Below are 11110 nucleotides of genomic sequence, written 5' to 3' on the forward strand. Positions count from 1 at the left end.
CCGCCGCCGCGCCGTCGAACGAGCCGGCCCGGCCGCTGCCACTAGGTGCTAGTCAGCCAAGCAGGCAAGGTGGCACCCTGGACCGGCGGAGAGGAAGGACACGGCGAGGGTGAGAGACGCCCTGCAGTGCAGCTCGTCATCAGCGCAGCAGCGCGTGTGAAGCCGCCGCTGTGGTCGGTGGATGAGGAGCGAGGAGCACAGGATCAAGTCCCTGAATTGCTGCTGCTGATTGGCGGGGATCAGCAGTGCTCCTGTACATCCGTCGTGTTGATCATGTCCCAGGGCGAGTTGGGGGAGGGGGGATTGGCGTGGCGTGGCGTGGCTTCTGGAAGGCCATCGATCCGTAGGCAATTGGTAGGCAGCCCTGAGACGAACTGAGACGAAGCGAGTGGATGAGAACACGTTCCAGAGCGCCAGTGGATAGGAATTGAAACGACACACCCAATCCCTCTCCACACAGAACTAACCATTCAATCCCTCCATCCACCCACCGATCCATCAAACAGCAAAACAAGAGGAACCCCGCGGCGTTTATTGCGTCAGCGGGGTGAGCTGCTGGCCGCCTGGCCGCCGCCGCCGTTGGTTGACCCTGAAGACTGACCACTGCCCTGGCCAGCGGTGGACTGTGACTATTGGACAGTGTGTAGGTACGAGTAGTGGAGGCAGTGGAGCTACGGGCCACGAGTGGTCCAGGTGTCCGTCCGTCAGTCCGTCATCACGAGCTTCCATCAGTTCCGGCCGGCCCTGCCTGTGCTGTGGCCCCTCCCCTACATGTATGCATGTATACATAAACCCCCTCCCCTCCCCATACACCCTATCCCTTTCTCTCCCTCATCAACCCTACATCCAACAAACCAATCCAACAAACCCTCCTCCAAACCCACCCAAACCACACATACCTAGCTCGCTTCGCTCGCTAGCATCCAACATGTCCTTCCACCTCTCCGCCGAAGACATCCGCATCGACGACAACCACATCCTCCGCGCCCGCCTGCGCACCGAGTCGGGCGACTGGAACGACGCCGAGATCGACCTGGACCAGCATTTGGGGAACCAGGATGGTGTGTACCCCTATCCCCTTCTCTACAAACCCCATCCCCACCCCTCGTCTCCCCCTGCCCTTCCGAAATGCCTGCTCAGCAGAAGCTCGTTCGGCTAGCGCCTCACTCGCGAGCTCCGACTGACGCATCCGCTCGCTCACAGGCATGATCCACTGGGACGGCGCCAACTTCAGCCACAGCGCCGAGAACGTGACCTTCAGCATCGAGGGCGGCGGCGAGGTGCCCGTGCTGCGCGCCTACCTGCGGTCGATCGAGGGCGAGGAGTACAGCCGCGACGTCAACCTCTCCGAGAGGATCGAGAACCACGATGGGCGGTTTGTCTACACTTGATTTGTGCCTATGATGGCACAGGGGGGAGAGGAGGATGGTAGGGGGAAGCGGTAGCAGACAAGAAATCAAATCAAATCAGAATACCAGTGATTGGGTCTCCGTATCTACACGTGTGTGTACAGTACAGTGGCTCTACATGTACGTTGGGTATGCTAGGCTCACCTACGCCGCGGGCAACACCGCTCTGAACACCAACGCCTGCGTATCGACACTCTGCCCGCTGCCGTCGCTGTAGCGGAACGATCCGCCGTCGAGGTAGCCGTCTTGCGTGATGAAGTCGTTGTCGCTGAGCGAGAGGATGTAGACGTCTTGCCCGCCGTCGTCGCCATCACCCTCTTCAGTATCCCCCCCGCCCTCCCCATCCCCACACCCCCCACCCTCCAGCACAGGCACCACGACCAAACTCTCCCACTTCTCGCTCAACAGCCCCTCGCTATCCTTCCCACCGTTGCGCAGCCCAAACCGCTTTAACTCCTTGTCAACATTGTAGTCCAACCACGGGCAATAAGCCGCCGGCACGACGTCCTCCCTCAGCACGCCGTCGTCTGAGACGACAGACCCGCCCGCGGCGTCGACGCCATCCAGCGAACGCAGGTCCGTAGCGTCAGCAACGTCAAACACGTCGACGTGGCGGTACACGGATTCCGTCTCGTCCTGCGCCCGACCAGCGCCCGAGTCGCGTGCCAGCACCAAAAACTGTGTCTCTGAGAGGGCGACGATGCTGCTCTGGCCCGCGACGCGCGTCTTGCCGTCGGCGTTGGTGTAGAGCGGGAGCGGGACGACGAACTCGGCGGCAAGCACGGATGGGGAAGATGTAATGTCGTATTGTACGAGGCGGGCGTAGCGGGAGGTGCTTTTGGCGGTGCCGCCGTCTTGGATCAGAGCCGATTGGAGCAGCGCCGAGAGCGTGGTGCCCGACGGGGAGACGGTAAGGCCTTCGAAGCCTTGGTTGTTGGTGCGGCCGGAGGAAGGGTCGGGGGGGACTGGGGCGAGCGAGGGGGCGTAGAGGGGCGGCGAGTCGGCGGAGAAACTAGGCGTGGGAGGTTAGCAACGATGTTTCTGCGGGGGACATGTGAGGTACCTCTCGCTGCCGTTGCGGATGGGAATGTATGCCTCTGGCGGCCGAATCGCTTCCTCCATGCGGCCCTCGGACGAGAATTTGTAAATGTACGGCCCGTATTCATCACTAACCCAGAACCCGCCGTCGGATGCGAGCACCAGGCCCTCGGCGTCGACCGGGACGCGTCGCCCACCGCTGCCACTCCGTCCAAAGCCGTCCCCCGTGTACGTCGCGACGGGGAGGTCGGGGAAGCCGGGGAAAGATATGGTGCCCGAGGCGTCGGCGTCCAGGCCCGTCAACGGCGCGCCATCCGGGGCCTGGTATAGTATCGTGTCGAGGTACTCGAAGGACAAATTCGGCGGCGCCGGGTCGTCGGGCGAGGCGCTGGCATTGGGGGCAAACGCGACGGCAAACTTGTGGACGCGCGGGATGTAGTTGAGCGTGCCGTTGGTGTTCCACCCGCGGTCCGGCTGGGTCCACAAGACGCCGTTGTACGCGTGGGACGACGAGTTGTAGGTCCAGCTGCCGGGCTCGAGCGCGACGGCGGAGCCCAGGCTGCCGAGCGTGTCGCCGTACTTGTCGCGCGCGGTGCTGGGGACGGTGCCGAAGCCGGCGAGGGCGCGGTACGTGTATTTCTGGCCGTCGCAGGTGGTGGTGTTGACGAGGGCGTCGTGCGCAATGGAGCAGCCTGCCAGCGCCAGGGCTGAGAAAAGAATCGTTAGCATTGCGGCTGCGGTACAATGAGACAACGTACCTCACGGCGCGCTCGCGCTTAAGAGGTACATGGCGACTGCTGGAGTGACGGCATCTCAGCTGAGGCGGTGCGGCGAATTGGTGAGATTGGCTGGTGGTAATATCCAGGTACGCGAGTGCCAGGGTGCTGCGGCTGGGCTAAATACGCGACGGCCAGACGATTCAGCATGTTGTCCAACGTCGCACGCGTATTGGTCGTTGGCAGACGTGGGGGCGGCGCTGTTGTCTCGATGCGGGTGAAGAGATGGAGATGGAGTCGTGGTGTTGAGGTTGGAGGCCGGCCACGACTTTTCCGTCTGCCATATCAGACCATGACATTCGCAGGGCGTGCAAGACTCCAGACGCTGAGCCGAATGCGAAAAATGTCCAGCAAACTCTGCACAATGTAGTCCTCCTCATCCTCACCATCTATCTCATCATGACCGTCGCAGCGACCCCCACGCCCTTCACCATCCACCCCGCGCGGACCCCCCACGACTTCGTCGCCGCCGCCACCCTCTTCCGCGCATATTACGAGTGGCTCAACGTCGACCTGACATTCCAAGACTTTGCGGCTGAGCTCGCCTCACTCCCCGGAAAATACGCCCCGTCACGCGGCGGCGAGCTCTTCCTCGCCCTCCTGACGCCCGCCGACGGCTCCCCCAGCGACCCCGTTGGCTGCATCGCCCTGCGCGACATCAGCGGCGTCGTTGCCGACTATCGAGCCCGGACGGGCGGCAACGGCGCCGTGGCGAAGACGCCCAGGGTCGCCGAGGTCAAGCGCCTGTATACTCTGCCGGCCGCGCGAGGGCTGGGCGTCGGCTCGGCCCTGGTGGCCGCCATTATGGACGTTGCGCGGCGCGAGGGCTACGACGAGGTGCGGTTGGATACGCTGCCGCACATGCAGGGCGCCATCAAGCTGTATTCGCGAGAGGGTTTCGAGATGGCCGACAAGTACTATGACACGGATCTGGAGGGCACCATTTTCATGAAGTGTCTGCTCAAGGGTGAGGGAGGTCTCTCGTAGGGTCGGCCGTTTTCGCAGGCTAGAGGACGATGCCAAACGATGTCAAAGAGCCTCTGCTTGCTGTTAGATGCTGCGTTTGCTCGGTAGAAAGAGTTGGGGTCACCAGAAGGTAGAGCTGTGAGTATCTCCAAACTTCAGCCAAGAATTCTGCTGAGACAGCGCAGAGAGGAATTTCAGCGGCATTATAGACGTGATAGACGAGCGCATGTGCGAATGTGGGCGTAGAGAAGTCGTCGAGGGAACAATGGTGGTGGTCGATGGGGACAGTCCCGTTTGGGTTAGCGCCTTTTGCACCTTCCTCAGTCGACTCAACACCATCAACTTCATCTCTTCATTTCCAACTTCTTCTGTCTCTCTCTCTCTTCTTCCTCACCACCTCTCCTCTGTCTTCTGTGTGGCAGCTCGTGTCTCTTCTTCTTGCGGCTTCGCATCAGGCCGTTCTTCACCTCTTAAGCCTGTCCGCTGCTCGCTGCTACGACGGGCACCTCGCGCTGCCTCTTTTGCGCCTCTTCACGCCAGCCATCCTGCTTCTACCGCCTCTCGACGCCTGATTCTACGCGTCTCGCTGCTCGCTTACGCGTCGGGCTCTTCGCGCTTCACCGTCTCTGGCCGAATCACGCGAGGAATTCCTGTTTTTTGCCCCTGCTTCAGCTCCGCAAGCGTCTCTTAGACAATTTACAGACCGCTGTGCATTCTTGACGGCTTTCCTCGCATGTGTTGACTTCGAATTGTCGATTGAGCGGAATCCAAACAGAGCGTGTTCTGACGCTCTTCTTCCTCGACCCTGCATGGCCTGATCTGCTTTGCTTTCAGAAACGCAGACAACTTTCTCCGGGAACTGAACAGGGCAATGTCAGACTATGAATCAGACTCGGACTTGGGTCCAGATGGAATGGTAGGACAATCATAGCATCCCGAAAACCTACCACACAATTTGCTAATGCTCAATGTGCGCAGAAAGGCTTTTACGACTGGTTGTCTTGGAAAGGATCTGTGACTCGTTTTGTGTCACCCGGTGAAGGCGGCGAGCCCGAGGATTACGATTTATCCCGCTGCCAAAACCCCCACAAGGGACCGCCTTTTCGATTTCTTGATCTCCCCAAGGATGTCAGATTGCTCATCTACGAATTGGTCCTTGGAAGCCAAATCATCAGAATGGGTTACTACTACTCGATTTACTCGTGGAACATGGGTAGATGCTTTTACTTCACGGCCCCACGCCTGGGTGGTGGGTTGGTCGTACCCGAGGACCATCTCGATCTGCGCAACGAATACAGAGGACCCTACGCCTCGTTTATCGGATCCCCCCCGCACCCAGCGACGCCCTGGCTAGAACTCAGTCTTTTGAGCGTGTGCAGGCAGATCCACGAAGAGGCCCGGGAGATTCCGTTCAGGAAGAACATATTCGTCCCTCTTGGGGCCAAGTGCTACGACGCCTTCTTCCAGAGGATCATGTCTCCCATTCAGAGCGGCTGGATCCGGTTCCTCACAATCGTCGTCTGTCTTGACTACTGCGGTCCTCCGAAGCCAGGATTGTGGTATGGAACAGCTCGCTCACTCCCAAATCTCGCCAGCGTTCATTTCGTCATCAAGATCGACTTCACCTACGATTGGGGTGATGTCACTTACAGCCCGGCTTGGTGGGCTGATGATAAGAACTACGATTCCGAGTGCTATCCTCTCCTCGCCGAAGATGTCCATAAGATTCCAAACTTGTTTCGTCTTCTCGCTCATTCCAATGCCGATACGAAAGTCTCCATCAGCATTGACGACACGGCGGTAACAAGACGGATTCGAAATCCGCAATACGGCGTCGAAGACATGGATGACGACAAGCACATCAAGTTCTGGATGTCTCGAGTGAAAACCCTCGATAAGCCATTTGAGAAGCAGCTTGCCAAGGATGGACTGCGGCGCGGAACTCTGCCGTGGATCGACGCCTATGTCATGAAGTTTCTGTCCTTGACCGAGGCAGATAAAAAGATCTACGTCGACGAGTTTCAACGTCGCTTGACCGAGAGACCGACGATCCTGCAAGAAAAGGTGAAGGAGGCGGGAGAGGAAGAGTGAAAGGGCTTCCAGAAGCTGAGATGCTGCTCATTCTTGCTTTTGTGGCCTTCATGGAATTGTGAATCTTCTTTTCTTCGATTTTTTCCCCTTTCTTGCTTTGATGGGGCGGCAATATGCTCAAGAGGCGGAAGGACGGGGTGAAGCAATGTCTCGTCAGTATTTTCAGCATCGAAGTATCTCATGTGCATCGAGAGCTTTCAATTGTGGGTAGAACTATGGAAGCGGCCTGGTCTTCTGGTTGAAGAGCTGGGTGATGGGGATGCAGGCGTCGACAGCGAGGGCGGTGGTACTTGCTTCAGCAATAACACCAGCGATGACTATGCGTATGATGCCAGAGTCAATGGGATGCATGTCACTGGACATTTCAATTCTTCGTTCTGTGGGCTTCGCTGTTTGCTTTATAAGGTACATGTAGAAGATTCGCTGCCTGAGGCGTGAGAGGGAGCTGGTGGAGGCGACTTCCTCTCTTGACTTCGCAGCCAGAACCTCTCCAACACCACGACACCTCATCCTTTCAACACCACAACCTTGCAGCCTTCGCCAATGGAGCGGGCCTCCATGCCATTCAGTGGACCGACGTTCTGAGCTCGAGATTCCTCAGAGCAGGTCGAGACCCCGTCGCCCGCTCCGTCCTGCAAGCTCGACGCCGCATCGCCCTCAACGCGCTCGAGAGTTGAGCGACCGACGACAAGGTGAGTGACCTCTACCCCCCTCAGTCATTCCGATAAGCTGCTGACTCTTCTGCTCTCCCAGTCGCGGAAACACACGTCCCTGCTTTGCAAGCCTCAAGGCAGCACCTCAAGGCAGCACTCCGCCCAGCCGACGAACAACAACCCCGCAATCGTGCGACCGAACAGCAATTTCACACTGAGGATATTCAGAGGCGAGGACTTGGCGCCGAGGTAAACGATTCCTCTTCTGCTCGCGCTTTCGAACGGATTGCTGACATTGTTTCTCTTCGGCCGCAGAAGTCGACCCCTCCATTCCTGCAGCCGGGCAGCGAATCCACCCCAAGACGCGCCCCTTCGCGCAACGAACAACATCCTCGCTACTCCTCAAGCAGACTGCGAATCCACCTCGAGATCCCGCAAGCCCCACGACGAATCGACCTCTAGAGGGGCCAGCGGCGAGCGACCGACGTCAGACGAGCGTCCGGTCTCCTTTTCACTCCTCCAGGCAGGTTGGCAACGTCGCTGATCTTGCATTTGTGGAAGAAACACCGTTCCCTGCAAATAAGATCGCGAACCTTCGTGGTAGGTCCTCCGCTCCTCTCCTCCAAACCGTTTCCGCTGACGACTATCTTCAAGTCCTCTCCGATCGACCCACTGCCTTTCTCCATTCTTCGTCGCCACCGATGATCGACCATAATTGACCCGAGTTCGCATCCTGGACACCATGTCGGACGTCCCGGCACGACCTTTTCGCTTCCTCGACTTGCCGCCGGAATTGCGGATGATTGTCTACGAGTTCGCTATGGGCGGACGATGTTTTCAATTCAACAAGTACCGGCCAGATCCGTCATGGCTTACTGGACGGCACAGACTTGATTACAGCGTACTTCGCTTGAAACTTCCTGCGAGCCGAAATACTTTTTATCGCAGACTTGATGGTACCGCCAGAAGCATGGCCCACATGCCCAACATGCAGCTTCTAATGACCTGTCGCCAAATCTACTACGAGGCAAACGCAGTTTTCAGCAAGAAAAACATATTTTCCTTCAGGAGGCCTGCATCTCTGATTGAGATTTGCACTATGCATTTCCCTTGGACCCTGGTATCCGCCTTGAAATCGATCTCATTGCGTATCCCCTTGTCACTGTCCGGGTTCGAGAGGCCGTCGGGTAGCGACACGGCACATGCAACGTACCATCGACTTTTCTTTGTCCAAGACTCCTGGCACCAGCAATTTTGGGGACGACATATGCATAGCCTTCGGCAAGTTCATGTCACCGTACGTATCACCGAAGGATCGACCGGCTCTTCAACACACGGCCCAAAAACATGTTGGGCATACGAAAGCACGGAGAAAGATTGTTCGTGGAAAGACAATCTAGACGCCAAAAAAGTTCGACAAGTTCCTCCGTCTCTCTGCTACCTTGCCTATTCAAACCCCAGCGTTGAGATGACTATTTCTGTGGATAGCTACGAGCTGTATTGGGCACTCGAGTACGATCCGAAGCACCAAAGTTGGCCGACGCCTTTCGGGATGGATGCGATAGCAAATTGGTTCCAAGATCTGGTTGAGCGCGGCAAGGTCGATCCCAAGGCCCGCTTTTGCTGGCCGCGCGAGGCAGGCCAGGAGGAGGGCTACGTCCACGAGACAGCAAGTTGTAGAAAGTGTGCACAGTGGTACTTCCTTCCGGCTCGGCTTCATCTGAGGGAAAAGAACAAGAATGCCTTCATAAACGAATGGCTCCGACGCTTGGAAGAGTGCAGGCGTCATGGACCCGAATCACAGGGGCTGATTACCTGGCCGGAGTCGGATGAAAGTGAGGCGATGGAGGAAAGTGGTGACGATTAGGGACAGCCGACTGAGATTGCACAGCCGATAGACGAACATTTCGGAGGCGCAGAGGCAACAGATGTCGAGCTTTGACGCATACATATATGGGCATCCTTCTGGGAAATTCGAGATGTTGCCGTGGGGAGAGGTTGTTGCTGTCCGGACGGAGACAAGGGCTTGCTTTCACGTCGTCGCTGTATGGAGACCAGGTATTTCGGGGTAATATTGAGGCTTTCTTTCTGTGCTTGAGGTCTCTTGCCTTTCTATCACGTCTATCTTGCTCGGCCTTTCGATTCCTGGTTTTCTCGGGGGTTGGGTCGTGGGAGTCGATGCGGTTGCTGCACCTTCCTCTCTGCGATTCTCGAAGCGGCTAGCGCCAAACTTTGCGTCAACCTCACTTCTGCCCTTCCACTTACCCTCAACATCTCCTCTCCACCGCACCTCTCTCCCTTGGCCTCCTCCCATCGACGGCATCGGCTCGAAACGATTGGATCTTCAAAGGGACCGCGTTCCCGTCTCTGCGCTCGCAGGTGAGTCGCTCCGCTCAAGCATCCGCGCTCCAGCGGGTCTTCGCGGTCTTCATTCACGTCGCTGACACCATTCCAGGCCTTGAACTCGCACACGCGTACGAGGGCAGCCGTCAAGCGCGTCATCGCTCAAGCGGCGAGGCTCGACGGTCTTCGACGCGACCTCTCCACGCTCCTACGAATCGACTTGCCACTCGCGCTCAAGGTCTCCGTCGCCGCAATCACCTCGGCGGGCACAATCCGCGACAGACGTCCAATGCAATGAATAACGATTGAGCCCCTGCACCTGCTCTGTCTCACAAGGTCCGCGGTGACCAAGGGTAGCACACGGAATCCCGCTCTGCAGGTGAGCTTTTTGCTTCTCGAGTTTGTGGACATGGTATTGACACGTCGTAGATTACCCTCGCCACGGCTCGCACCAGGGAGTGCGTCGCCGTCCCCCCGAAATGTCTTCGTCAGAAGAAAGCAACCCGCAGAGCAACCACCCTACGGACCACGACGAGCCCCGCTCCGCTCAATCTCAAGACGAAGCAGATATCCCAAAGGATGAATTGCAGGGTGATGTCGACGAGGAATCTACCAAGCCGACCTCACCAGCCCCCGCAAATGACGGCGGAAACGGAACGTGCCATCTTCTACGCATGCCGCCGGAAATTCGACTCATGATCTTCGAGATGGTCCTCGGCCGTCGGCACATTTGGCCCATCTTACTGGACGACGGCCGCCTTGGAATTTGGTCTTGCTACTGCCGGTTTGATATCGAAAAGGATTTCAAGTCCTGGTCTGACGATGTTAGCTGGGCTTTTACTTCCCACTATCGACGTAAGCTGCATACTCATCTGAGACCACCTGGATACACCTCTAGCCTCAGTCTTGGACTTCTGCGCACATGCAAGGACATATACCAAGAAGCACAGAAAATTGTGTTCACAAAGAACAACTTCGTCCTCTCGCACGTGAAACATTTACGCAGCTTTCGCAACAGGCTTTCCCATGCGCAAAGGGACTTGATCAGAGAAGTGACAATAGCCTACATCATTCCTATCGTGCAAGGTCAGCCCCGCTACAAACTCGATCTTTGGGAGCCGAAGTTCACAAACTACATTTTCCCGGCCCCAAATCTTCATAAGGTCCACTTTGTTGCATACATTGGGGCCGCTAGTCTTGTGCGGTGGAGCTCGCAGCGGCTGAAAATGTTCGATCTCCGTTTGTCCAAACTTGATGTACCAGTCAACAAGCTCATGTTCCAAGCAATCGACCACAGCAACACGGAACCCCAGTTCTCAGTCAACGTTGATTGCGATAGCTCTTTGATTCCCTGGTTCCGTCATCGATATCCGGAACGGAGCGAGGATGAGATTCGCACACGGCTGGGAGTGACTGAAGAAGACATTCGGAAGTTTATCGACAGGCTCAAGCGGAGGCTTTTGGACTGACCGTGGACTTGCACACACGGGCTAGACGAGATGGAAATGGAGAAGCTGCGGTCGAAACCAGGCAGTGAAGGAAGACCCGATCTATTGTCGAACAGAAAAATACGCAGCATGGGTTTCAGAGGTGGGCGACATGGGCTACGCGACATCTTCAAAGCCTGTTGCATCGTCATGCAAAATCGACGGGAAGAAAGGGGTGATTGCTACTTGAGGATGAGGTGTTCGAATGTCAAGCATTTTCAAGGCGAACAGAAGCATGTGGGTTGCTTATGGTGAGTAGCTGGTAGCAGGCCAATCAAAACATTTTCGCATCCGACGATTATTCGCATTCCCGTTCGTCGACCGCGTTCCCGAAAGCGCCTAGCGGC

The 11110-nt window shown here is 57.2% G+C and overlaps 6 protein-coding genes across 6 annotated transcripts; 5 read left to right on the forward strand and 1 right to left on the reverse strand.

Annotated features, from left to right (window-relative positions):
* The first annotated feature begins 797 nt into the window (after window positions 1-797).
* J3D65DRAFT_635420 (Cyanovirin-N) lies at window positions 798-1564 on the forward strand. Its single transcript, XM_066801317.1, has 2 exons — window positions 798-1061; window positions 1204-1564. Exons 1-2 carry the CDS (start codon window positions 929-931, stop codon window positions 1389-1391), a joined length of 321 nt encoding a protein of 106 aa, XP_066651678.1. The 5' UTR covers window positions 798-928; the 3' UTR covers window positions 1392-1564.
* Window positions 1293-3176, reverse strand: J3D65DRAFT_685211 (esterase-like activity of phytase-domain-containing protein; the record flags this gene model as incomplete). Its single annotated transcript, XM_066803807.1, has 2 exons — window positions 1293-2421; window positions 2473-3176. The coding sequence occupies 2 exons, from the start codon at window positions 3174-3176 to the stop codon at window positions 1554-1556; spliced, it is 1572 nt and encodes a 523-aa protein (XP_066651679.1). The 3' UTR covers window positions 1293-1553.
* Window positions 3177-3202: 26 nt separating this feature from the next.
* Window positions 3203-4315, forward strand: J3D65DRAFT_81973 (putative GNAT family N-acetyltransferase). Its single transcript, XM_066804210.1, has one exon. The coding sequence runs from the start codon at window positions 3623-3625 to the stop codon at window positions 4208-4210; it is 588 nt and encodes a 195-aa protein (XP_066651680.1). The 5' UTR covers window positions 3203-3622; the 3' UTR covers window positions 4211-4315.
* A 596-nt stretch (window positions 4316-4911) lies between these two features.
* On the forward strand, window positions 4912-6387 carry J3D65DRAFT_81975 (uncharacterized protein). Its single transcript, XM_066804211.1, has 2 exons — window positions 4912-5105; window positions 5168-6387. The coding sequence occupies exons 1-2, from the start codon at window positions 5061-5063 to the stop codon at window positions 6278-6280; spliced, it is 1158 nt and encodes a 385-aa protein (XP_066651681.1). The 5' UTR covers window positions 4912-5060; the 3' UTR covers window positions 6281-6387.
* An 882-nt stretch (window positions 6388-7269) lies between these two features.
* Window positions 7270-9000, forward strand: J3D65DRAFT_82122 (uncharacterized protein). The gene is made up of 2 exons (XM_066804212.1): window positions 7270-7533; window positions 7588-9000. The coding sequence occupies exon 2, from the start codon at window positions 7676-7678 to the stop codon at window positions 8798-8800; it is 1125 nt and encodes a 374-aa protein (XP_066651682.1). The 5' UTR covers window positions 7270-7533; window positions 7588-7675; the 3' UTR covers window positions 8801-9000.
* A 361-nt stretch (window positions 9001-9361) lies between these two features.
* Window positions 9362-11058, forward strand: J3D65DRAFT_82306 (uncharacterized protein). The gene is made up of 2 exons (XM_066804214.1): window positions 9362-9655; window positions 9706-11058. The coding sequence occupies exon 2, from the start codon at window positions 9756-9758 to the stop codon at window positions 10743-10745; it is 990 nt and encodes a 329-aa protein (XP_066651683.1). The 5' UTR covers window positions 9362-9655; window positions 9706-9755; the 3' UTR covers window positions 10746-11058.
* Window positions 11059-11110: the final 52 nt, after the last annotated feature.

The sequence above is a fragment of the Phyllosticta citribraziliensis genome (genome assembly GCF_038025025.1).
Source record: "Phyllosticta citribraziliensis strain CPC 17464 chromosome Unknown J3D65scaffold_11, whole genome shotgun sequence".
In the NCBI taxonomy this organism is placed as follows: Eukaryota; Fungi; Ascomycota; class Dothideomycetes; order Botryosphaeriales; family Phyllostictaceae; genus Phyllosticta; species Phyllosticta citribraziliensis.

Bases quoted from the DNA above. Each gene is read 5' to 3' on its own strand.
- J3D65DRAFT_635420 (XM_066801317.1), top strand. From the start codon at position 929: ATGTCCTTCCACCTCTCCGCCGAAGACATCCGCATCGACGACAACCAC. The intron at 1,062-1,203 runs GTGTGTACCCCT...GCTCGCTCACAG, and splicing joins GCATTTGGGGAACCAGGATG to GCATGATCCACTGGGACGGC.
- J3D65DRAFT_81973 (XM_066804210.1), top strand. From the start codon at position 3,623: ATGACCGTCGCAGCGACCCCCACGCCCTTCACCATCCACCCCGCGCGG.
- J3D65DRAFT_81975 (XM_066804211.1), top strand. From the start codon at position 5,061: ATGTCAGACTATGAATCAGACTCGGACTTGGGTCCAGATGGAATG. The intron at 5,106-5,167 runs GTAGGACAATCA...CAATGTGCGCAG, and splicing joins ACTTGGGTCCAGATGGAATG to AAAGGCTTTTACGACTGGTT.
- J3D65DRAFT_82122 (XM_066804212.1), top strand. From the start codon at position 7,676: ATGTCGGACGTCCCGGCACGACCTTTTCGCTTCCTCGACTTGCCGCCG.
- J3D65DRAFT_82306 (XM_066804214.1), top strand. From the start codon at position 9,756: ATGTCTTCGTCAGAAGAAAGCAACCCGCAGAGCAACCACCCTACGGAC.